General features: G+C 41.7%; 2 protein-coding genes and 1 non-coding gene across 6 annotated transcripts in view; 1 reads left to right on the top strand and 2 right to left on the bottom strand.

Moving 5' to 3' along the window:
• The window catches only part of MCOLN3 (mucolipin TRP cation channel 3), a 35044-nt gene extending 22828 nt beyond the window's left edge, over positions 1-12216 (bottom strand). Inside the window, exon 1 of one of the 4 annotated variants that reach the window (XM_073896397.1) lies at positions 12124-12216. Coding sequence is in view for 2 of the 4 variants with exons in the window: in XM_073896398.1 (XP_073752499.1) it covers positions 2479-2922 (444 nt within the window). In the remaining 2 variants the exon portion in view is untranslated. Of the gene's footprint in view, positions 1-2270; positions 3575-12123 lie in introns of those variants that run through there. The other 3 variants (XM_073896398.1, XM_025872105.2, XM_025872104.2) reach the window with 3 other exon arrangements.
• Positions 12217-12575: 359 nt separating this feature from the next.
• DNAI3 (dynein axonemal intermediate chain 3) overlaps positions 12576-25912 on the top strand; it is a 70277-nt gene continuing 56940 nt past the window's right edge. The window contains exons 1-3 of the mRNA XM_073896394.1: positions 12576-12708; positions 20153-20248; positions 20656-20694. Of these exons, the coding sequence (XP_073752495.1) occupies positions 20167-20248; positions 20656-20694 (121 nt within the window). The 5' untranslated portion in view covers positions 12576-12708; positions 20153-20166. The remainder of the gene's footprint in view (positions 12709-20152; positions 20249-20655; positions 20695-25912) is intronic.
• LOC112824698 (U6 spliceosomal RNA) lies at positions 22795-22902 on the bottom strand. The gene has a single exon (XR_003208501.1). It is a non-coding gene; the product is annotated as a U6 spliceosomal RNA (small nuclear RNA).

Here is a 25912-nt window from a genome sequence, read left to right as displayed (position 1 = left end):
GGCTCAGGAAACTTAACTCGTCTACAAAAGGGAACGCAGAAGCTCAATTTAAGTCCAAATCCCAATCAGCCACATCACTTGTATTTGATTTTTATTGGAGGCCTTATATTTATGTAGTACATTTTGCTTTCCAAAGTACACCAGATGTATTATTTCTTTTGTCTCTTTGAAAAGGATGGGGCTAGTTTTATTGTCTTTGTAGTCAGCTTTTCCAAAATGACAAAGATGTCAATCCAGAAGTGGGGACTTCTCTTGGACTTTCACTCAGATTAATTAATACTATGGAAACCCCAAACCACCTGGGAGAGTAGAGTGCTTCCATGTAGACTAGAAAGGCTGGCTCTATAGTGATATTTTTACAGTGACTTCTACTCAGAAGTCAAGGTGGGGGTAGAAGGGAATCAAACTATAGTAATACAACATCTAACAAGTCGCTGTTTAGGTATCACCCTGCTTTTCAAGTATAGAATCCCACATTTGGTTCTGATTCAAACATTCTTAGCAAACCCGACATCTCCAAGTAATAGATATTGGCAAAAACTAGCTATGGGGAAAGTTTTTACAATATTGATTAATGAAAAGATTAACAAGGATAGTGCTGAGTCAGTAAAGCATGAAACATATTTGCAATGGCATAAAAATAGCATGTGCAGTATCTTCAAAATGAAATAATTACGATAGAACTCATTCCGGTATGGTTCTTATATCTTAAAATCCCTGTCAAAGTATGAGTACAGAAACTCTCAGGTAAAGACATAAGGGAGAGAAAAAAAGTTATTAATCCCTTAGGATTTTCATTCAAGAACATTTTATTTCCTTCTTCAAAACCCAGCATTTAAAGAGACATTACCTATGGGATGTAAAATGAAGGTGATTTTATGTTAATCAAAAAACTGGCACATGAATACCAACAATAGTAATGAAGCTGGTAATAACAAAACATGTTGGTGAATTACAGATTTGAGGGCATGTTGGTGAATTACAGATTTGACGACGCGTTAAGCCCTTTCTCTTTTGATACAGGGAAGAAGTAAACTTTAAACAAACAAGACACACGCCGTGTAACAGTAACCCACAGGAACAAAGAGAAAATGAGCCAACCACAATTAATTTATTCAGCACATGGCATCAAGTTGTCCCCGAAGCAAGGCATTTCATTCACAAGGACTGACCACTACGCTTGCTGCAAGAGTTTAGCTTTACCAAGTCACAGAGGCCCTTCGAGGGGTGCACCGTATTTTTTTTTTTTTTAAGATTTTATTTATTTGTCAGAGAGAGAGAGCACGAGCAGGGGGAGCTGCAGAGGCAGAGGGAGAAGCAGGCTTCCCGCGGGGCGGGGAGCCCGATGCGGGACTCGATCCCAGGAGTCCGGGATCATGACCTGAGCCGAGAGCAGACGCTTAACCGACTAGCCACCCAGGCTTCTGGGGGGTGCACTTTAAAAACTGCAAAGTGTCCAGACCCCTTGCCGCTGAGGGAGTGCCAACCACCCTTCACACAGCCCCGGAGCGGCGCGCGGGATGCACGGTAGGCGGAGACGCGGGTCAGGAGAGTCCATCCGAGGTACTAGGCGCGCTCTTAGAATCTACAGACTGACACACAGGTTATTTATTCACGGCGACGAGAGGCTTTATTGGACTGAGCTGCAGAAATTTAGAGAAAACCAGGGAATATGTATATTTAGAAAAAAACCTCACAGTTGATAAAGTAACACAACCTAATTTCTTCAGAAGCGCTTTCTCACTTCACCAGACACGAAACTCCTTTCTTTCCTTCCTTCCCTCCTTCCCTCTTTGTTTCACCGGCGTCGGGACCGACTGCCCGAAGTGCTGCGGTCCGGTGCTGGGAGGAGGTGCAGCCGCTCTCCCGAGAGCGCCGCCGGCCGCAGCGCACCCCTCCCCAGCCTCCGCGCCGCGGGCAACTTTCACAGCCGGGCCTGGCTGGAGGCCGCCTTCGCCCAGTCCAGGGACCCTGGCTTTGGCCCCCATTTCCATCGTCCCCCCCCCCCCACGCCTCTAATAAAGGCCACTCGCGTCCAGAGAGGCTGGCTGAGCAACTTCAGGACCCTCTCTCAGCCCCCGCCCAGGTCTTCCAGGGCGAGACTCTGACGCAGGTGGCTCCCTACTCTCCGGGTCCCTGCCCCAGGCTCCCCGGTGGGCGACGATCCGGGCGGGGCTGCGCGGCAGAGGTGCGGGCTACCCCCAACCCGAGCGCCCACCCACCCCGCGGGGCCCCTGCCCGAGCCCTGGCCGCCACCACCCGCCACTGACCTTGCGGGGGCGGCGGAGCGCGCGCCTTGCCGAACCGCTGCAGCTCGCACCCGGCTCCCACCTGTGTCACTTCCATGGCGCCGACGTCCGGGGGCCTGACCCTCCCGCTGTGTCAATGACGGCTCGCCCCATCGCCGTCCCTCCCCGCACGCCGCAGGCGCCGCTCCCACGACACCTGATGCTCCGGGCGGCGCCGGGCTCGACTCACCTGCGGCTCGGGGGCAGCGTCAGCGGGGCGGGGGTGCCAGGTCTTCGCAGCTGCAGGGGGCGCGGCAGCTCGGCCCGCCGCTCCGGAAGCCTCCGAGACTCCTCTCAACCCAGTCCAACCGGAGCCCGGCCGGTGGCATCCTCCCCACTTCGGCCGCTTTGACTCGTGACCCGCTTCCCCTTTGCTCCCACTCCTTTCCACGCCCTTTCTGGGTAGTCTTTCAGCCGGCCAGGTGGGGCGAAGGAGGCCTCCGATCGAGCCCGGCGCTGTCCGCGTCTCTGCACACCCCTTCACGCCCCTCCCTGTTCCCATAAACAACCCGCATAGCTCGGCTCGCGTTTCTCGGGTGCTCTGGGGTGACTCACGGTGCAGTGCAAGTGCGTGGGCTGTGCGCTTCCGACCGCAAAGGGGCAACCCCTCGCGGCCCAGGACTCTCCCTTGCATGTTGGGGGTGGACACGAGGATGGAGCCTGGAAGGAGCCTGGCTGCGGGGGAGTGCTCAGTCCTCTCCAGCGGCAGTGGGTTCTGATGTCTGCCTTACAGGGGAAATCATCAAGTGTAAGACTTTGCAGGCCCGAGCCTTGTACCACCTCTAGGCCTTCAGGCTCTGCCGAATTGCCTGTAGACCGTTAACTAGACTCCTCTAGCCGGGGTGCTGGGGACAGAAAGCCCTGGAAAGCTCTTAGGAGAAATGTGACTGGATATACTTGAGGTAGTGACAAAGATTCTCTGCTTGACCAAACATTAGCCATGCTGCTAAACCTCCTAGGTTCATCTCTGCATTTTCTTGTAAAATCCAGTTTTAGCAAGAACCCTGCTAAGTCAGTTTGACCAAAACACTCTCCCCCATACACCCCTCAATATCTGATCATCTTCAATATGTATTTAGGTTCCCTATCCTCCACCACCCCCGAGTGAAGTCTGATCACCCTGGGCTGTTTTCAGCAAGAATCCTGTTAGGTGGGTTTAGCCAAAACAACCTTGTTGTTTGTTCTTAGTAATTTTCCATTCACTGACCCCTACACTGCTCCTGGGCTATCAATTTCCACTTGCCCATGCTGTATTAGGAGTTGAGCCTCATCTCTCTCCCCCACGGTAAAATCCCCTTGCAGGGGTTCCTATAACTATCTGGATTGTCCTAAATAAAGTCTGCCTTACCATCTTAATCAAGTGTCATCCACTCTTTTTTTTTTTTTCCTTAAGAGTAGCTCTTCAATTATAACCTTTCTCTTCATGAATTCTTTTTAAAAATTAAACCTGGGCACCTGGGTGGCTCAGATGGTTAAGTGTCTGCCTTCGGCTCAGGTCATGATCCCAGGGTCTTGGGATCGAGTCCCACATCGGGCTCCCTGCTCCTTGGGAGCCTGCTTCTCCTTCTGCCTCTCTCTCTCTCTCTCTCTCTGTCTCTCATGAATAAATAAATACAATCTTTAAAAAAATTAAACCTAAGCTGACTTCTTATCAGGAATAGATCAGGAACTTTGATTAATTTTAATTACAACCACTTCAGGTTTGTTTTAATTGATTTTTTTATTATTTTGGGGGCCATGGATAAGTTTGTAAAGGTCACCGAATATCATAAAAGGTAATTCCCCCAAATTATATCAGAGCTGTCAGATCTTCTATAAAATCTTTTTAAAATCCTAAACTAGTTTGCATAGATAATTTATAAATAGAAATATATTTTCTTGCATTGGGACACAGGAATTTTATGCTGTTCATAAACCTTAATCCCAGGTGCTGTGAACATGGTAGATATTAAAAAGCATGCAGTTGGCACATTTGATACTCAAGTGTAATTTGGAAAATATAATCTCTAATGCCTGTATACCTCCAATGATTTAACATTATTTCCTTACCATAACAGTGAAGTCCTCACGACAGTGGGAGATTGAAATGCTTGATTGTTCAGAAACAATCTGAACTTTGAAGAGGTTCACAGACATAATTGACGGCCCAAACTTAACCCTCGGAGCGGAGTTTTAAGTAAACTGAAGAATAGAAAATTGAGTCTGACAAATGGGACCTACATTCCCTTTAATTCCATTTACTGACTGCAGAGTTACTGAGCCTTTCCACCTCCCTATTTCTTTCTGTGTTTAATCTGTCTAAAGAAAAGAATGTCAAATTTTAATTAATAGTATACATGTAAAGCACCCAATACTGTGCCTGGAATATTTTATGTGCTTGTAAATATTGGTCTTTTTCTAAATTTTTTATTTTTGGCAGATCCAAATTAATGAAAAGAGCAACCATGTTCATAGATTGGAATACTCAATATTGTTAATATATCAATTCTCACCAAATTCATTTACAGTTTCAACCCAATCTCAATCAAAATTCCAGAAATCATTGCCCCTGAATCCCAAAGGTTAATATCTGTTAGGAATTGGGAAAAATTACCACAATAACCAATGAATCCCTATAGCATTCTTTGTATCTGATGGATAAAAGAGAGCTTTTTCTCATCTTTATCTTCTTACTCTCTTAGAAATCCTGTTTCAGGGCGCCTGGGTGGCTCAGTTGGTTAAGCGACTGCCTTTGGCTCAGGTCATGATCCTGGAGTCCTAGGATCGAGTCCCACATCAGGCTCCCTGCTCAGCAGGGAGTCTGCTTCTCCCTCTGACCCTCTTCCCTCTCGTGCTATCTCTCATTCTCTCTCACTCAAATAAATAAATAAAATCTTTAAAAAAAAAATCCTGTTTCAGAGTAACATAGCCAAGCTGAAAGTCTCAGGTAGCATGAGTGTTAAGTCACACATATGTCAACCCCAAATATTTTTCACCTTTCTCTTTATATCTATAACACTTATCTTCTTTCCCCCTTAATTCCTTCTCTCTCTTTTTTTAAATTAAAATGTTTACTTATAGGGCACCTGGGTGGCACATTTGGTTGAGCATCTGACTCCTGGTTTTGGTGCAGGTCATGATCTTAGGGTTGTGAGATCAAGCCCCATGTTGGGCTCTATGGTCAGCATGGAGTCTGCTTGGGATTCTCTCTCCTTGTCCCTCTGTTCCTCTCCTCTGCCCGTCCAGCTCATGCTCGCTCTCTCTCTAAAATAAATAAATGAATCTTCAAAATGTTTACTTATCAACACATACATATTCGACAATCTTCTATATTCTAGTAAGAATATTACGTCCTATGGATAGAAATATGAATAAAACATAGCTCCTGCTTTTAAAGATTTTATAGTCTAGAAGATAATTTTTTTAATTTTATGAAAATTTCAAATACAAAAAAGCACAAAAAAATCACAGAAATACAGTCCCCAAATTCAACAAATTTTACATATCATTTGATTTATTTCCAGTCTTTTTATTTTACAAACAAATGAAACTTTATAAAGTTAACCATCCCTCCCCAAAAGTAACCTTCTGTCATGAATTGGTATAAATCATTGCAGTAGTTCATTTGTGATATTTTCTCACATACATGTACCCATAAGAAGGAGAAATAATTTGTGCATGTTTTTGTTCACAATGATGGCATTGCTCTGTTTACCTCACTGTTTTGGTTCTGAGCTATATCCACACAAGTTTGTTTATTTTGGAAGCTTTATGGTAATTTATTGACTAAAGCAAAACACTATCCATTTTCCTACTGAGGGATATTTAGGTTATGTCTATCTTTTGCCTTTACAAAGAAATTCTGCAGACAACATCTATGAAGCATCCCCTCACACACATATGTAAGAGTTCCTCTAAGGTATATATCCAGGAGTAGAATTGCTAGATTTTAGGATATGTACATTTTCAGTTATAATAGGTACTTCCAAATTACTGTCCAAAGTGGTTGTTCTGAATCATTTATTGAATATTATAGGGTGTGTCATCTATATGCCAGGCAGAGATTTGGGCATTGGGGATGCAGCAGTAAAAAAAAAAACAAAAATTTCTGCCCTTACAGAGTTATATTTTAGTGGACAAAAACAGTCAATGACCATAATAAGTAAATTATAGAGTATGTTAGAAGGTGATCAATGCTGTGGGGGGAAAAAATAACTCAGGAGCACCTGGGTGGCTCAGTCCGTTAAGTCCTTGACTCTTGGTTTCAGCTCAGGTCTTGATCTCAGAGCCATGAGATATTGCTCCCCCATACCCCCCACCGTGGGCTCCACACTCAGTGCAGGAGTCTGCTTGAGAGTCTCTCCCTCTCCCTCTGCCCCTCCCCTCACTTGCACACACACACACTGTCAAATAAATAAATAAAATCTTTAAAAAAAATTAAAAACAGATCAGAGAAAGGAGAATGAGGAATGTTGAGAAGATGCCATTTTAGATAGGATGGAAATAGACCTCACTGAGAAGTTAACATTTTAGCCAAAACTTGAAAGCTATCTGCTTTAAGTATTCCAGCAGCTGGAAGAGCCCATGTACAGCAGATGTGGGCCCAGTCTGTTTGAGCAACCCCAGGGAGGCCAGTGTGTCTGCAGCAGTGGGAGCCGCAGGGATGACTAGTAGGAAAACAGGTTGACTATAGGGGCCGGGTTATACTGGACCACATTCGTAGGCCATTGTGAGGACTTTGGCTTTCACGTAGCATGAAGTGGGAGCCATTGGAGGGTTTTAAGCAGAGGACTGGCATGATTTGTCTTATGTTTTAAAAGTGTATCCCTCTGGCTGCAGTGTTAAAAATATGTCCTAAAAGGTGAAAGATGAAAGCAAAGGAGTCAAGGATGACTCACAGATGTTGGCCTGAGCAGCCATAAAGACGGAACTGCCATCCACGGAGGGGCAGCCAACGGCGGGACCAGCACGTTGTTGGGGAGAATCAAGAGTTGGTTTCGAAAATGTGTTTGAGATGTCTACTCAGTGCTTCTCAGATTGCTGGAGGCTACTTAATTTGCTTGTGTTTCCATTTCTCTAACCGGCTGATACTTCCATAATACACAGCACAAATAAGTTGCTAGAAAATGAAATAAAGACATTTAAAATATAAACTTCAGTTTTGTTCGTATGTAACACAAGTAGTTAACTCCATCAAATTGCTCTAAAGTTTTTAAGTACTTTTAGTCTCTGTACTTTTATTGCAGAAAATTTCTGTTGGTGAAAATTTTTCATGGACTAGTGGACTAGCAACAAATATTTCCTGGCCAGCTGTAATCTGAGGGGCCACACTTTAGAGAACCCTGTATTAGACATTCAAGTAGAAATGTCTAGCAGATCGTTGAATATTCAAATCTACCTTTAATCATCACCAAAGGGCAGAGGCAATGTCTATAAATTGAATGGAATTTAAGATTAATTCTGATTCAACAACTATTCGTTGAGGATGCACCACATTTGAGTCACTATGCTGGCCTTTTAATGGCAGTGCCAAAGGGAAGGGACAGATTAAGGTGTGTGGGCAATCTGGACAGGCATCCCTTCATACTAATAATATTCTTTAAAGATTTATTCACTGTATATCTAATGGAAATAGGAAAAAACTGATTTCTGTTAACAAACATATATACTTTTTCTTTACATTAGAAATAACTTATTAAACACAATTTTCCAAGCTAAACAACTTCTGGAGAGCATATTATACCATTCCAATTTTAAACATTCAAACCGGCTGAACTCAGAGATGGGAACATTACCTTTTGGTCAATCCTTATGATTTATACCAAATGACAAAAATATTCCACACAGATTTTATTTCAAATCTAAAGCTGTCTTCTTGGTGGACAGAAGAAACAATTTTCTCCCTCTTCTGGTAGGGAAGAAGTCCCTTGTGGGAAGCTGGACTAACTGACAACCTATTTCTAATTCACTACTGTGAAGTTTGGTCTCTTGAGAAATGCCCCACTGTGGCAGCCATGTAGTTGCTCTCAACCTTTATCTGGCTTGGCTCTGAAGAAAGCATTGTCATCCCAGATTTTGCAGAGGTACAACTGAGATATAGAGTTTAACAGCTTGTCTGATGTCACTCATCCAGAAAGTGCCAAATTTAGTCTCCAACAAAATTTTCTAACTTTAAAGACAGTATTATTTGAATGATTCTATTTTTAAAAATGTTTAAAGTGCTTAAGAGTAATAATCACTACACATCTAGAACTGATATTTCACTAGCTCTTGATACCCGTTGATATTGTAGGACTATCACCACCAAAGACTCCCCCACCACCAACTCTTTCTGGGTGTAGAGAATGGAGTCTCATCTATACCTACAAATAAGACCACTCTGTGACCACATGACCCCATATTTTCCTCCTCAGCTCCTGCATTGGTTCTTCCAGGAACATCTGCTGCCTGCAGCCTACCAGCAATTCTGATGGTTGTTATACGGATATCTCCGTATATCCGTACGGGGAAGGGGGTGGTGATCCTCTTTAGTCCCCTTTAGACTCAAGCTATTCTGTGTAGAAGTCATCAGAAATGCTTATCTCCTCATTTTAGTGTTGCATATATCCCAATTTCTTATTGAAGTTTTAGCTCATTTTTTTGAAAATTGCCACAATTGGTCGTCTCCTCCAAAAGCTAAAGTTTGTCTCCAGGTCAGATTGTTCTGTTTTCTCATTTCAGAAGCTGAGTATTCTACTAAGGTACTCCTCAGTTCCTCATGCAATAGGCTGTGATAGTTTTCTCAAGCACTTTTTGAACATTTCGAATCCCAGCAGTTTAGGGTTCAAACAAGGACCCTTCCTTCTCTGCCATTCTCTCTCCCTCCCAGGCATACTGACGCAGGCAAAAAAAAAAAAAAAAAAAAAAAAAAAGCATAATGACTCCTAGGGTCCTCAGCCCCTAGTCTCTGAGCTAACTTAACTCTTAAAAAAAAAATATATATTCTTAAAAGGGGTGGGGGAGTCATTCACTAAAATAATAATTAGTAAAGAGCCACCTCATATCTAATTTGTCAGATTACCCTTCTATAAATCCAATCTGAAATTTATCAAGATGTCCTTAAATAATCAGAGAAGTATTTTCAACTACAAATTCTTGACTCATTACATTTTCACTCAACTAGTAAAACTGAAACTAATTTTTAAATACCTTCAAATTTTAAGCAAATTTAATCAGCATCCCCTGGAAGAGCATATAAGTGTTCACTAGCCACCATGGGGATGTTTCATTTCTGACCACTCCCATGAGAAAACAGATGTTCAGTCAATCATTTGTAACTTAAATTTGTAACATGAAGAAATTACTAAGCATTTTCCATTTAATTTCTAACTTTCTCGGTATCATGACTTATGACTCATTCCTCCAATGGTCATCCCCTTAAGGTGTCTCTAAAGAAAAGATGACAAAAAGTCTTGATGTCTCATCCAAATCACAAGGTCATAATCTTTACTTCCTTAAATCTGACTGCAAAGGATTATGAAATTAGAAAAGGAAATTCTTTGGAAGAATGCAAAGACACTTTTGTTAGGTAGCTTTTTCTAGATGGGTTCTCAAGAGTAGTCAATCAATTAAATAATTCCACATATATTTTACTAAATACCCATGTCAGATACTGTGTTAAGCAATGGAGACAGGAAGGAAAGAGACACCATCTCCACCCAGAAGTCCACTGGGGGAGATAGCCGTATAAACAAGTCATTGCAACACAGTGTCATACTTGCTATAATGGAAAAACAGAGAAAAGAGTGACTAATTCTGTTGGGTGCCTGCATGGCTTTGCAGAGAAGGTGATATTTGAGCTGGGTGTTGAAAAATAAACAGGAGTTTACCAGGTAACGAAGATGAAGAAAGGCACTACACTACCGATTGACATAGAGCTAGAAGCAGAGGTGTGGGACGAACAGATGCCCAGTTATTAAAGGGCATGGCAGCTCGGGGGAGCAGTAGAGAGCTCTGCAGGGCTCTGCCTCTCATCCTGGGACAAGTCCCTGGGCCTATGCAGCTCTATGCCAGGGGCTGTGGGAAACCACGGGACAAGCATGTCCCAGCTGCCTGGGGCTTCTTTGCGTTGATTCAACTTCATGTCAATTTTAATAAATAGTGATTTTAGACATTTTCCCCAGTTTTATTGGAATATGGTTGACATACAACATTGAGTAGGGATTTTAGACATTTTAAAAATGAAAATAAACATGAATACATCTGTGAAGCAGAATGCAAAAACTTCATGAGTTCTTTATATGAAACGAATATGCCTGAGTTTCAGAAGTCTGTTTTAAGCTGTAACTCTCTTACCATCAGCCTATCATCACCAACCCCTGTGTCGTTATGCCCCTCGGCTCTTAGGGGCTTTACTTGAGAAGCACTGGACTAACACATTGGTTGAACGGGGGAAAACGAGGAACAGGAAATGAGGTTAGAAAAATAACTCATTATCTCCTAGATATCCTTAAGGCATCTTTCAGAACCCTCTTTGTACTGGGTTTCATATGCCAGATTGAAGATATTTAAGCAAGCTGATGTCCAGATTGAATCTCTGTTGTAGAACCCTCTGTAGCAACAGGGCAAATAAATGAGAGAGGAGGAAACAGAACAAGTCAAGAGACTATTACCACCATCTAGGTGAGAAATGAGGCCTTCTTGAGATAAGGCAGAGGTAGTGAGGGTGGCTAAGAAGAGATTAACTATTTGAGAGATAATTTAGCAAAGGAAAATGACAAGACTTAGTGACCTGTTCACTGTGAGCAGTGGGAGTCAGGGATGACTCTCAGATTTCTAGCTTTGCAGACCAATGGACAGTGGGTATTATCACCTAAGGTAGAAAATAAAGGAAGAAAAAAGTTTCTAAAAAATATTTGAAAGATATCTGAAGTACAACGAATTGACTTTTGCCTCTGCTAAGCTGTGATGTCTGTGGTACAGTAATTATTCATTCAATATCTTCATCTGGCAACTATTAAACACCACGAACTAAATGAGACATGCATTTGGAAGTATCCAGTAGGTAGTGGAAATTCAGGTCTGAATGAAATTTAAGAGATGTATGAGGGTGAAAATATACAAATGGAAGTCACTGATGTGCTTTGTAGGATGGCTAAAGCTAAAGGGACTGGAAAAAAAAAAAAAACAGCACCAAAAAAAAAAAAAAAAACCAAAGCTAAAGGGACTGAATATGCCACCAACAAGGTGCAGAGTAAGAAAAGAAGACTCAGCACCGAGCCCAGGGAAAACTAACCTTTCGGTGTCAGGGAGCAGAAGAGCCTGGGAAAAGGTTGCCAAAATGTCAGAATGGTAAGTCCTCCTTACAGTTTTTTTTTTTTAATGATTTCTTCAGTAAAATTTATTTGCATTTTGCAAACACAAATTCTTCAGAAATTTTGAAGAATATATGTGATCTTTCTGCACACCATGTCAAGTCATGCTATTTAGGACCGTATCTTAAATATGTGATGAATCTCTAAGCCTCTTCTCAATTAAATATTTTCGTTCAAATTGGGTGTAAAAAATTAATTTGGACCAATTACAGCAGTCAGTTGCATACTTTATTAAATTCTGCCGGCTTTCAAATTAGGCAATTTTAATTATTTTTTAAAGGAAAGGGAGAAACAGTGTTCAGGGAGATGAGCTTCACTGTATGAATCCCATAGGACCCATAACCACAGATAAAATGAACCATAGAGTTACTAAGGGATTTAATCCTCCTCCCCCTGAGATTTCCAGTATGAGTCAAACTATACAAAAATTACTTTGGCAAGAGGAAAATGTAACACATCAGAATTCCAGGACACCCACGACACCTAATCAAGCCAGATTTTACCTCCTTCACACTGGAATCTGACAGGTTCCTGGGACTGCCCCCAGATGGCAAATGGGGTAAGCAGAGCTGGCCTAAGGGGTTTCAAGCCCTCGATCTTCCTATCATCCTTCACTCCCTGCTGCTAGAGACCACAGCCTAGAAGGATTCATCTTTGGATACTGTTGCACTTTCGCATCTTTGGGTGCGAGGCATGACTGTCGGTCCTGGGGTCAAGCCAAGCTACCGCCCTCTTAAACACGAACCTGAATCGCACAACTTTCCGGCTAGCCGAAAACAGGACCTCGCCGCTGCTCACGTTGCGTGACGTCAGCATCATGGCAGCCAATCATAAGTGCGCTCTTGAAGAGGCGGCTAGAGAGTGGACACTGTATTGGTGGTGGTGTTTTGTCACTCTCAGCAGAGGAGCCGCCTCTTTCCTCTTAGCAACGGATGTGTCATAGCAACAGTTTGCCGGGGAGGGGCCGTTTGAGCTCTTGGGACCTGTTTTTCTGAGAGGAGAGTCAAACTTCCATCTCCAGCTCCCAGAGGAGCTTTCTCCAGGGTACGGCAAAGAGGCTTCTTTTCCCTCCAGCTTAGCAGTATCAGGTAAGGGGAGGTCTGAATGGGAAAGGAGGCTTGGAAAACAAATATTTTACTTCTTCCAAAGGCGTTTGGAACACTCCCTGGGCCAGCGATGTGCTTGACACAGGGAAGACTGAAAAAAACTACAAAACTTTCCCTGATTTCAAAGAACGTCCAGCCTAGCCAGGAGACAAAAATAGCAAGGAGAGAGAGCAGTTAACGACAGTCTAAGAACTGTGAGGGCCGGTACTGTGACTCGTTCACACGTTGTATACAGCGCATTGTCTAGCGCATCGCGGCGCGATGGTAGGAGCTCGGTAAATGATGGGTGCAGGGAGGGGGGGAGGGAGGAATCAGAAGGAAAACAGCATGATTCTGGCACAGAGGATCAAAGAAGAAAAGATTAGCATGGGCTAACGTAGTTGGGGAGGTGACTTCAGGACTGTTACAAAAGGGCTGGAGTAGATGAAGAGTGAAGCTGAATGAGAGAACATTACATCTTCGAAAGTAAGGGCCTTGTCTGATTCCTGATGACCGCCAGTGCCTAACTGCTGCTCAGTAATTTCTCTGTCCTTCTCCACCGTGTATGCTGCATGCTGAATGAATTCACAGCAATCGTTCAGGAAGCTCTTGAGTTTGAGGCCTTCTGCCTTTGCAGAGGCCTGGTATAATTACATAGAACTTGATTAGAAAGTGTCAGGGTGAACTAAGATTGTTTCAGCCTGAGTGAGAAAGTTGGGAAGGCTTCAGAGAGAAGGTCATATTGGAGATGAGCCTGGAGGGGAGGGCATGGAATTCAGGAGAAATTTCAAAGGCAGAGTGATGGGAGAGCATGGACTTAAGTAAGTAAATATCCAATCTTGGGAAGAGGTAAAAGTAGTTTGGAAGGGGAGAAACCAGAGTAGTAGACTAATGGGAAGCACTGTGGGGACAGTTCATCTCTGGAGGGTGGATGCTGTGAACTTGTCAGAAGAAGGCTGAAGCACCTAGGAGAATCTTAAAGCTTAGTCAGGGTCTTGGTGGAGATCGACCAGGAAACAGCAGTTCTTGGAGACACATCTACCAGACTCCCAAGATGTTAGTCCTGGATATTTTTCTAAATCTCTTTTTTAAAAAAATGGGACACAAGCATGATGAGCTTACAAATACTTCAGGAAGAGAAAAGAGGATTCTGACCACCCAGACAAGGTCAGCTAATTGAAGTACACTGAAGAATACTTTCTAAGGAAGACCCTAGGTGAAGAGAAGGCGCCAGTGCCACAGGTCTTCTCAGAATTAAAAATCTCATGGCTGGGCATAAGCCACACATCCACACAGGAAACAAAAGAGAATGTGTAAACAGGTGTCGTGGATTACAGTGGAATAGAGTGAAGAGAGGGAGCTTAATAACCGTTTAAATCGCTGCATTATGTCAGTTATCACTGGTCACTATCCCTTCACCTGTAGTAGTTACCCTCCTGAATAATAGAAGCATCATAAAAAGATACAGTCATGAACAAGTCTTGGAAGTTAGTTTGGAACCAGGTCAGAGACAGCTCTGAATGCAGTGTCCTCAGAATCAGTGGCGTGCCATCACAGGTTTTGAACTGTTACATGGAGGACCTACTCAACACTTGCTTCTCTTATCACTCCCTAATGCCCTTGTTCCTAACAAGGAAGGTAAAAAATGTGTCCTTTGGTACACTGGTAGTAAAAAGATATTCTGGAATGGGTGGATTAATTTACAAAGAATATAAGTGGTTTTAATATCAAAAATATTTAAATGGAATGCTTAAATATTTATCAGTATTATAGTTCACACATTCTGTTTTGAAATTCAATCAATTATAGTGGCTTTGAAAACCAAATGTAATACAAGCTACTGGAGGAGGCTAACCCTTTTCTAGGGATAGATGAAGCATCTCTTCTGCTCTTAATAATAAGAGTTGAGAACAGGAAAAATGTATTTCAGAGACATCTTAATAAAGTGACGTCTGGGGGCGCCTGGGTGGCTCAGTCTGTTAAGCATCCACCTCTGGATTTCAGCTCCAGTCATGATCTCAGGGTGGTGGGACTGAGCCCCGTGTCCGGCTCCATGCTGGGCACAGAGCCTACTTGGGATTCTCCCCCTCTGCACCTCTCCTCCCTCCCCCCACACTCTCTCTCTCAAATAAATCTTTAAAAATAAAATAAATAAATGAATGAATAAAATGATATCTGTACTGAAAAATTTGTATGACCTTTTAGTAGGGAAAAGATTTGGAAAATATAGCACATTCACGGCATGAAATATGCAATTGATTTTATGAAAAAAATCTTAGTAAGACCTGCTGTAATTTTAAAGCAATGTCTTTCATTTGGGATTTGCTTTTTCAAAGAAAATCAGCATAAAAAATAAACGGTGAATAAATAAGTGGGTTTACTGAAATTCCATAGAGTACATTATTCATTTGATCTAGATATCTTCAATTAAAAGTGATTTATTTTCTAGACACAGGATATTGGTAGGGTTTCTATTATTTGAAGTTACTAAAATAAACTACGAAATTTTACCTGAAACACAAATACAATGTAAAGTAGCTACTTCCAAAGTAATCATTTTCTTTTCAGTTTAGACTATATTTACCAGGCTGACCTCAGCTAATGAGTTTTTACATCTGTGATGCCTAGCAACTTAAATACTGTGCTTTTAATTAAGAATAATTGGGACCACAATAGCCAAACTGTGGAAAGAGCCAAGATATCCATCGACAGATGAATGGATAAAGAAGATGTGGTATATATACACAATGGAATATTATGCAGCCATCAAAAGGAATGAGATCTTGCCATTTGCAATGCCATGGATGGAACTGGAGGGGGTTATGCTGAGTGAAATAAGTCAATCAGAGAAAGACATGTATCATATGACCTCACTGATATGAGGAATTCTTAATCTCAGGAACAAACTGAGTGTTACTGGAGTGGTTGGGGGTGGGAGGGATGGGGTGGCTGGGTGATAGACATTGGGGAGGGTATGTGCTACGATGAGCGCTGTGAATTGTGCAAGACTGTTGAATCACAGATCTGTACTTCTGAAACAAATAATGCAACATATTTTAAGAAAAAAGAAAAAGAAGAAGATAGCAGGAGAGGAAGAATGAAGGGGAGTAAGTCAGAGGGGGAGACGAACCAGGAGAGATGATGGACTCTGAAAAACAAACTGAGGGTTCTAGAGGGGAGGAGGGTAGGGGGATGGGTTAGCCTGGTGATGGGTATTAAAGAGGGCACATTCTGCATGGAGCACTGGGTGTTATGAACAAACAATGAATCATGGAACAGTACACCAAAACAAATGATGTAATATATGGTGATTAACATAACAATAAAAAATTAAAAAAAAAAGACATGAATTTACAAATTCAAGAATCCCAACATATCTCAAGCAGGATAATTAAGAAGAAATCCATACCTCAGCACATCAGAGCCAAACTGAAAAATAAAAAAAATAAAATAAAAAGAAAAAAAAAAGAATAATTGGGACCTCTAAAAGCCTGTAGAACAACATGGTCTTCCTTTTTCCTCAGTCACTAGTCAACATTTTAGACATAGGGATTAATATTTGTGAAAATAGTAAGTGAGCTATTCTAATAAGGAAGCACACATTTAATGTTTATTCCAATTTTGTTTTCCAACGTACTGGTGGAAAATGGACTTTGTTTTCCCCTGAATTTTGGAAATGGAACCAGATTACCCACAAATCATTTTATAGCAGCCTTTGAAAAGAACTGGGTACATGTGATTACTTTGACTATTTCTTGGGGTGATTGTGTTAGATTGATACCTATATATTCAAACTGAACACCAATGCAGCACCTCCTAATCTTTGGAAACTGTAAATATGTTAACATATATAGCAAACAGGAATTAAAGTTGCAGATGAAATTAAAATTGCTAATCAGCTGACCATAAATAAAATAGAGAGTGTATCCTATATTATCTCGGTGGGCCCCAGTGTAATCTCAAGGGTCCTTAAAAAGTGGAAGTGGAAATAAGAAGAGAAGGTCAGAGTATATTCTGTGAGAAAGATCTAACCCACTGTTGTTGGGTTGTTTGAAGATGGAGGAAGAGGGCCCACAAGCCAAGAAATGTTCGTGGCCTCAAGTGCGAAAAGGCAAGGAAACAGATTCTCCCTTAGAACTCTAGAAAGAATGGAACACAGCCTTGTTGACACCTTGCTGACAGCTTGGTTTTTAGCCCAGTGAGAGCCATGTCAGACTTCTGAACTACAGAATCATTAGAGAATGAATCTGTGTTGAGACACTGAATTTCTGGTAATTTGTTGGAGCAGCAATAGAAAATGAAAACAGCATGCATGCCGGTGATTCCACAGACCTTAAGCAAAAGACTTTTGCTCAGACTGGAAATGTATAAGCTAAGAATGGCAGAAGGAAAGGGGACACCAAGGAGTCATTAATTCATTTTTTTTTTTTTTTAGCATGTACACTGTGCCAGTTCTGGAGTTTGCTACCTACTGTACAGTCTAACTTCACATGCCTTCAATTGAATTTTTGACTTTCCCTTTCAAGTCTGCTCTTTCCCTGGGATCCCCATCTCAGTAAATAGCAACCCCATGCTTTCAAGTCCTTAGGTAAAACCTGTTGAAGTCCTCCTTGGTCCTGTTTTTTCTGTCAGACCCTACATCCAAGTCATCAGCAAATCCTATCACCTTGGCTTACACAGCATATGCAGAATCCAACCACTTTTTCCATTCCACACTCACCTCCCCCTTGGACTACCGAATGTCTCCCAGCTGGAGTCCCTGCTTCAGCTCTTTCCTCACTGCAGGCTTCACTACACTGGCCATAGGAAGTCAGATCAAGTCCAGTAACTCCTCAGCTCAAAACCATCCAATGGCTCCCCCCTCCTTCAGAGTAAAAGCCCACATCCTTACACATGACCTAGTCCCCTTGTGGCATATTATATACTCGTCCGCAACGATTTTATTCCCAACTCTTACCTCCCTTCCCTGCACAAGGATCATACGTTCCCACCCACTGCCAAGGAAGAAGACGTTCCTCCCCCATTAGCAGGACTGGCCATGTGACTTGCTTGGGCCTATGGAATATAAGCAGAAAGGACTGTATGCCCGTGCCACGGAGAAGATGGAGGAGGCATTACACAGTTCTGGTAGCTCTCTCGCTTTTTACTCCACCACAGAAGTGGGGGCTGTCAAATAGGGGCTGCTTCTCCAGGCTGAGTCCCAGAATAAGGCCTGAAGCAGTGGCCCACTCACAATCACAGTACAAAACATTAGAAGAAATAAACATTCGTTGTTGTATGTTACTGAGATTTGCAGGACATTTATTACCCTAGCAGAGCTGACTAATATATACCCTCATGAGCTCTCTGACCAACTTCATCCCCTAGTCCCCTTATTCACTCTGCTCCAGCCATCATGACCTTCCTGCTGTTCTCTTAAATGTGCCAAGCATATTCCTGCCCCGGAACTGTCTCCCCTCTAGAATGTAAGCTCTAGCAGGGCAAGGGTTTTGCCTATTTTGTTCACTGCTATATTCCTAACAGCTAGGACAGCCTCTGGTGCCTCAAAATTGCTCAGGAAATATTTGTGGAATGACTAGTGGTGGTGGTGGTGAAGGTACGTGTGTATATGGGGGTAGGGCGAGTCCAGCTGGTGCCCAGAGTGTTTTGAGTGTTTTAAGTCAAATGCAGCTGAAATAGAATATGGAGAGGGGTACATTGATAAAGAATTTTCTGAGAAAAGGACTAGGTCCAAAATTTGAAGGCTGAGAGGAGGGCTGGAGGATGCTTGACAGGCTGGAAAGTTGGGTCAGAGCCATTCATTGCAGGACATTTAAAAAGGAGAAATTCCCAAATGTCAGAATCATAAAATGCTGAATAAATCATAAAATCCTATCTTTCTAGGTAAAGACAATGATTTTAAATAATTTCATTTGTAATGAAACACAGTGAACAGTTACCACTGAAAGCCAAGGGACAGTCTTGTACAAAGATTACAAGTGTGAGCATTGGGGCCAGACTGGGTGGGCTCACACCCTGACTCTACTCACACTTTGTGTATCCCCTCATGCAAGTTTCCTGGCCTCTGTTTTTACCATATAAAATGGGGATGAGGATAAAAATATTCATAAAATGCTTATCTAAAAGGTTAGCTCAAATTAAATAAAAAAAATACATGTGAAGTACTTAGGACTGTGTCTGGCACATAGTAAACACTCAACAAACATGAGCTATCATTATTACCTTTGGAAAAAATACATGTAAAAAATGTAGATCACAAACACATCCCCCACACACTTTGGTCCAGATTTAGTAATCAAGGGATGAAGCATAAAATGAAAGTCAGGATATTCTGACTGTGGACTATGAAATAATTTTCAATCTATATTGGGTTATTAAAATGAGGCAACCAGGGGCACCTGGGTGGCGCAATTGTTTGAGCATCTGACTCTTGGTTTCGGCTCAGGTCGTGATCTCAGGGTGGTGAGATCAAGCCCCACATCAGGCTCTACACTCAGTGCAGAGTCTGCTTGAGATTCTGTCTCTCCCTCTCCCTCTGCCCCTACCCTCGTGCTTTCTCTCTCTCAAATAAATAAATCGTTTTTAAAAAATGAGGCAACCAGTCTGTCATGACTGAGTTGAGGACGATACTTTATTTCATTAAATCATTGCAACCATCTTGTGAGATAGGTTTGATTATTATCATCCCCTTTAAACATGAATAAACTGAGACTCCGAAGGTATGTAATTTGCCAAGCATCACTCAGCTGGTAAAAGGCAGAGTCTATTTTTCAACCTTGCTGCTCAGATGCCTGAAATCACACTCCTAACCCTCTAACAGGATGAGACAGGGGTGACCATGGAGATGACAAGGACTCGATGTGATAACAAATGACCTCAGCCAAAACTGATGAACAGTTCCACAGAAAACTTCTGGAGGCACTCTGACAGCACAAATAAGGACACAGTGGTTACATGTACACATGTACATGGACACAAGTACTATGTAAATTATGTTAACTTTAAAAATTATGTACATATATGCATGTTCTGGGCCTGTGCCTGCCTGTGGACATCCAGCCTGTCTTTGTTGCTGGGGCAGCTGCTGGGGAGCTGGGCATGGGGCAGCAGACAGCAACTCCCTGGGATGGGAACAGCCCCAAGAGGCTGGGGATCCAGTGTCCTCTGTCCTGCTTCCACGGCGGACCCTATGGCTGAAACTTCGAAGGGTTGGCAGGTGGCTTCTGTGTGCTTCAGCTGAAAGGCTCCACCAAAATGGTAAGATCTTATCAGTAAGATTGTTGTTGTGATAAACCTTTGGTCACAGAACACCCATTCTATGAAGACACATGTCGCCGTAACCAAAGGCAAGGCTTAGAAAACATATTCTTATGTTTTGCTAAATGATAATGCTTATTATTTGAACCTGTAACACAGAATTTACTAATGACATTCTCTCTTTATGCAGCCTAAGTCAGAACCATGGCTCCAAAATCTCAAAAACAAAAGAGCTCAGCTGGCCGAAAAAAACCAAAATGGGGCAAAACCAAACAAACGTTACCTGGTAGGACTGTTTTCTCATTAATGGGATTTTTATGGATCTAGTATTTGTATATATATTAGCCACCAAAATGGCTGTGGTTTAATGTATCAAATAATGAAATAGTTTTGCTGTCATAAAGTCAACCACAAATGGAATTTAAAGTATGGAGATTTATTATTTTTTATTCATTTCATTATAATACCTGTTAAATGTCATATAATGAATGCCGTAGCAAATGTATCACTAAGAGATAATTCTGTGAAAAAAGATAATTATTTAAATTCCATTTAATCATGCATAAAATAGTTTAAATCTTCATTGTATATTTGTTTATGTTTTGTGCTTTGAGGCTGGTAAAAGACTGTAATGAACTGTAATGTTTATTTGATTCAAAAATGTAAATGTGACATCATTTTATTATATTCTAGATAGGGAAGAAACAGAACCTATAAATATGGAGAGAATGGGTAAGTGGAAATATAATTTAGAATTTATGACCCCAGTTTTATAATATTTTAATATGCAATGAGCAAACAAAAATACAAATTGAAGTGATTGATCAAGATGTACATGGGCTAAAATTACATTATATCATTTAGAATATAAAGTGAAAAATTTTGAAAAAAGAATAAAAAGAGTGGAAGAGAGAATTTCAAACTGAGAAATAGACTTGAACCAAGCAGTCTCTCACAAATCTAACAGGGTATGGTTATGGAAGAGATTAGAAAGTGTTGTTAGTCTGCAAGTTATTACTTTCATTAGAATAATATTTTTAAGACTCTGGCTTGTGAGCAATATTTATCTGTACCTCATGGTAAGATTCAAGTATTTCAAGTAAAGAGGCTAATTTTTAAGCAAATAAACTAGAACGTAGACAACCAAGTTAAAATTGCTCCTACTTTTAGAGGCTAAATACTCTTATGCCAATAGGATCTTTTGTTTTGGTTGTTGTTGAAACTTTCCTCTTAGATTGGACTTAGGTGATGCCCTTCATGTTTAGAGACAGAGAGGAAACAGTGAGGGTTGGGGAGGAGGAAGATCTAAAAGCCTTGTAGGCTGTTGTAAGGGCTCTGACTTTGAGTCATCTAGGATGGAGGTGACTCAAGAGGTATTTAAGCAGAGGAGTGATGGGATCTGACTTGTTTTGAAAATGTCACCCTGGCTACCTAGCTGAGAACTTCAGGGACAGAAGCAGAGACCAGAGAGAAAGCTACTGCAGGAACCTAGGAAAGAGAAGGTGGTGGCTTGGTCCAGGGTGGTAGAGGGATAGTGGAGATGGCAGGGGGATGTCAGCTGACAGTAAATGGCACCGGAACAGGGCACACTGCCCACCAAATACTTTATTGAATTAATGAATATACCACTCAAAAACCTGAAAGTCCTCTTTCACACCTATCTCCCTTTAACACCTCCCCATCCCCACTGAAACCATTCCACCTCCAAAATATATCCCATCCACTTCACCTTATGTCCACATCTGCAACCTTAGTCCAGACCTCCACACCTCTCATCTGGGTTAGTTCCTTAGCCCCCAACTGGTATCACTGCTTCCACTCACTCTCCTTCAATCTATTCTGCACACCACCTGGTCATGTGTCTTTCCTGCTTAAACTCTCTCATGGCTTTACTCTGCCATTATACCAGTCCTGGTTCTGCCTTCCTTTCTTTATCTCTCTCTGTCTCTGTCTCTCTCCTCTCCCCCCGGCCCCCCCACCCCAACCTAGAGCTCACCAGCCTTGCTTAACACAGAGCACATCAAAGTTATTCCTGCCTCAGGGTCTTTGCTCTTGCTACTCCTGATACCTGGATAGAGCTTCCCCCAGATCTTTATGTATCTATCTCTTTTTCAACATTCAGATCTAGACTCCAGTCCCACCTCTGCAAGAGGACTTCCTTAACCTCTCCTTCACCTAGTACCATTTTACTGCCTTCATAGCACTTACCCTAATTCTGAAATTAAAGTACAGTCAATTCTTGTTTTTCTTGGAAGTTCTATACAGTTGCTGCAAACACTGACTTAGCAAATACTGAGCTATTTTTCCTAGGGTAAATACAGAGTTAGGTTCCTTTGAGCCTCTGGTCACATTTTCATTAGCCAATCAATACATAAACTTGTTTTATGTGTGTTTCTGTTTAAAGACACCTTATTTGATATATATTGTTGATTCATTAACATTGAACTCATGGCCAACGGCACTATAAACTCATGTCTAAACGATGCTTTTCTAAGACCCATATTTTCTCCATAAGGCGCATCCCAGCTTTCTTGCATTTAGGAATGCTAGACAGCACTTCAGCACTATGCTTAGGGGCCATTTTAACTGGCAAAATCACCAACGGAAAAAGTACAAAAATGTGAAAAACGTGGCACTAAATAGTGGGAAGGACACTCGTTTACGGTTTGAGGGCTGATACAAGATGGAGAGCATCACCTTGTTTGACCTCAGCTGGGAACGTACACATTGGGCACCTCAGACTTTTTGCCACCGTAAGTATGGCCACTGATGGTGGTAAAAGCACCGTGACTACTGATGTTGGGGTTACACATTTTTGTTTTGTTTTGTTTTTTAAATATGGAATGCTTCACAAGTCTGTGTGTCACCCTTGCACGGGGGGGCATGCTAATCTTCTCTGTATCATCCCAATCTTCGTATATGTGCTGCCAAAGTGAGCACAGGGTTACAAATAAGTTTTAGCAAGTGAATCTGCAAATACAAAATCCATGAATATTGAAGACTGTATTTATTTCTTTATGCATTTATAATCTACTTTCACACATACCTGGCTGGCCGTTGTGCCCACTCACTCTCACTCACACACATGCACATGCACACGTGTACTCCCTGGGAACAGAAACTCCCTTGTACACCACTGTACTCCAACGCCTAGAAGAGATCTGGACACATAATAAGCACTCAGCAAATATTTGTTGATTGATTTGTTGAATAAATGAATGAAAAAATGGCTTTCCCTATTCTTCTCGTCTAAGAGACCACCGCCACTCCCACTCTCCTTAGTTCTAAGTTCTACCTTTCACCCTGTTTTCTCCAAATAGCACTTGTATGATTTGTACTTCTGTACTTCTGACTGTATTTGTCTGTTTAATGTCTGTCTCCCCCTCTAGATAATCTAACCCTAGTACCAACACCATGATTTTACATAGTAGTTGCTCAATAAATATGTCTTGACTAAATGAGTTGACTGGCAAGAAAATCCATGAACCTGAGAATGGGGCCTGATGGAGATATTTCTGCAGAAAGTAAATGGGATGAAAAATAGATGTCTATTTATTTAAGGAGAAAAAACCCCCAAAACCTCAGTATGTTGTAGTGAGACTTGAAAGTAGGTGTTGATTTACCTTATACTAGAACATCTCTCCTTTACCGCCCAGACCTTCCAGGGCAACATTAGGACCCCTCTGACTTCCTTGCTGTGGGGTCCTGACATTGTCAATTGTCACTCAGGGCTTGTGGCTCATGCCCCAGGGAATTGGGATTCCCTTTCCTTCCAAGAACCAAGGGAATGACAAACTAACTAAAAAACTGTTGCCTAAGGGTCTAAAGGGCAATGTCTAGAGGTTCCTAGAAAATAGATGTAATTTTTACATTTAGCTAACATATATGGAGCAACACCTTTGTGCCAGGCACGCTCCTCTCATCAGTTTATCTCTGTGAACTAGACATTATTATGGCCATGACATAGATGGAGATGCTGTGACTCCCAAAATTAAATAATTTACCCAAATTCTAAGTCATGCTTTAATACAGGTTAGAGTATCCATGGTGTATTAATTGACTATTGCTGCAAATTACCACAAACTTCGTGGCTTAAAACACTTAAAAATTAAATGGCTTATTATCTTGCAATTTGGGAAACCAGGAGTCTGACATTACTTTCACTGGGTCAAAGTCAAGGTATTAACAGGGCTGGTTCCTTCTGGAGGCTTTGAGGGGAGGGTCCACCTCCTTACCTTTTCAGCTAAAGGCTCTCTGCATTCATGGACTCTTGGCACTTTCCTCTATTTTCAAGGCCAGCAGTGTAGTATTTTCTAATCTTTCTCTCTTTGACCTCTGCCGCTTTGTCACATCTCCTTCCTTGACTTCGGCCCTCCTGCCTTCCTCTTACAAGGACCATTGTGGTTACCTTGGGCCCTGCTCAGGGGCCCAATGATCTCCCCATCTCAGCTTCCCTAACTTTGTCACATCTGCAAGTCTCTTTTATCATATAAGGTAACTTATTCACAGGTTTCAGGGATTAGGACATGGACACGTTCAGGGGGACTCTATTCTGTTTATCACGAGTGATTAGTAGCACAGGCTTGGGAATTAGACCTCGCTCAATTCATAATTAATGACACTTAATGACACTTAATGACAGTGTGGTCACAAATGACTTCACCTCTCTGAGCCTCTGCTTCCTCGTCTGAAAAACAAGGTTGCGAGACTACCTTATGAGATTGTTGCAGGTTAAGTTAGTTAGTACACACACACTTCCTTACGTGCAGCCATCACAAAGACGGTTCACGCTAACTGTTGTTACTATTTTTAAAAGATATTATAAAGACATAGACCAATGAGTGAGAATGAAGAATCCTAAAGTAGGCTGACATATATATGGTCAATGGATTTTCAAAAAAGCGCAAAGGCAGTTCAGTGGAGAAAGGACAGTCTTTTCAACAAATGATGCTGGAACAATTTTATATCTATATGCAAAAAAAAAAAAAGAATTTCAATCTATACTTCACATCATATACAGCAATTAACTCAAAATGATCATAAACCTTAATATAAAACCAACTATTATAAAACTTCTGGAAGAAAACATAGGAAAAAATCTTTTTGACCTTGGATTAGGCAAAGATTTCCTAGATACAATACCCAAAGTCATAAATCTTAAGAAATCTTTGCCTAATTGATCTTTTCTTTTATGGAATACCAGTCAGAAATGTAAAGGAATGAACCATTTGTTACGTGCAACAACATGAATGAATCTCAAAATAATTATGCTGAGTAAAAGAAGACAAACAAACAGAAAGAATACAAACTGTGTAATTGCATTTATAAATAGTCCATAAAAGGTGAACTAAGCTATAGTAATAGAAAGCAGATCAGTGGTTGCTTAGAGGTGCGGGAGGGGTTCAGGGAGGAGGGGACAGGAGGAAACTTTGGGGGATTATGGGTGTGTTCTTTAACTCAATTGTGGTCATGGCTTCATGGGTATATGCATATATTTATTAAATTGTACACTTTAAATATATACAGTTTATTGTTTGCCAATTATATCTCAATAAAACTGCTTTTAAAAAGGAAATAGCAACCAAAATGTAAAAAAAAAAAAAATGGTACAGATGAAATACATAAGAGTTATTTAAATTAGTTCTGTTTCAAAATGCAGGGCAATCAGGGCACCTGGGTGGCTCAGTCGGTTAAACGTCTGCCTTAGGCTCAGGTCATGATCCCGGAGTCCTGGGATCGAGCCCCGCATCATCGGGCTCCCTGCTCCACGAGGAGCCTGCTTCTCCCTCTCCCTCTGCCTGCCACTTCCCCTGCTAGTGCTTGCGCTTTCTCTCTCTCTCTGTCGAATAAATAAATAAAATCTTCTAAAAAATTATTTTTAAAAATGCAGGGCAATTGATGTATATTGAGGGCTCTGGTCTGTAGGGCACGGGACTCTTCCTTGTACACA

This window comes from Callorhinus ursinus, unplaced genomic scaffold, assembly GCF_003265705.2.
Source record: "Callorhinus ursinus isolate GAN/ISIS: 27379988/994484 unplaced genomic scaffold, GSC_fseal_2.0 scaffold9, whole genome shotgun sequence".
Classification (NCBI taxonomy): Eukaryota; Metazoa; Chordata; class Mammalia; order Carnivora; family Otariidae; genus Callorhinus; species Callorhinus ursinus.
The sequence above is the reverse complement of the archived record's forward strand: the minus strand, read 5'-3'. Positions and strand labels throughout refer to the sequence as shown.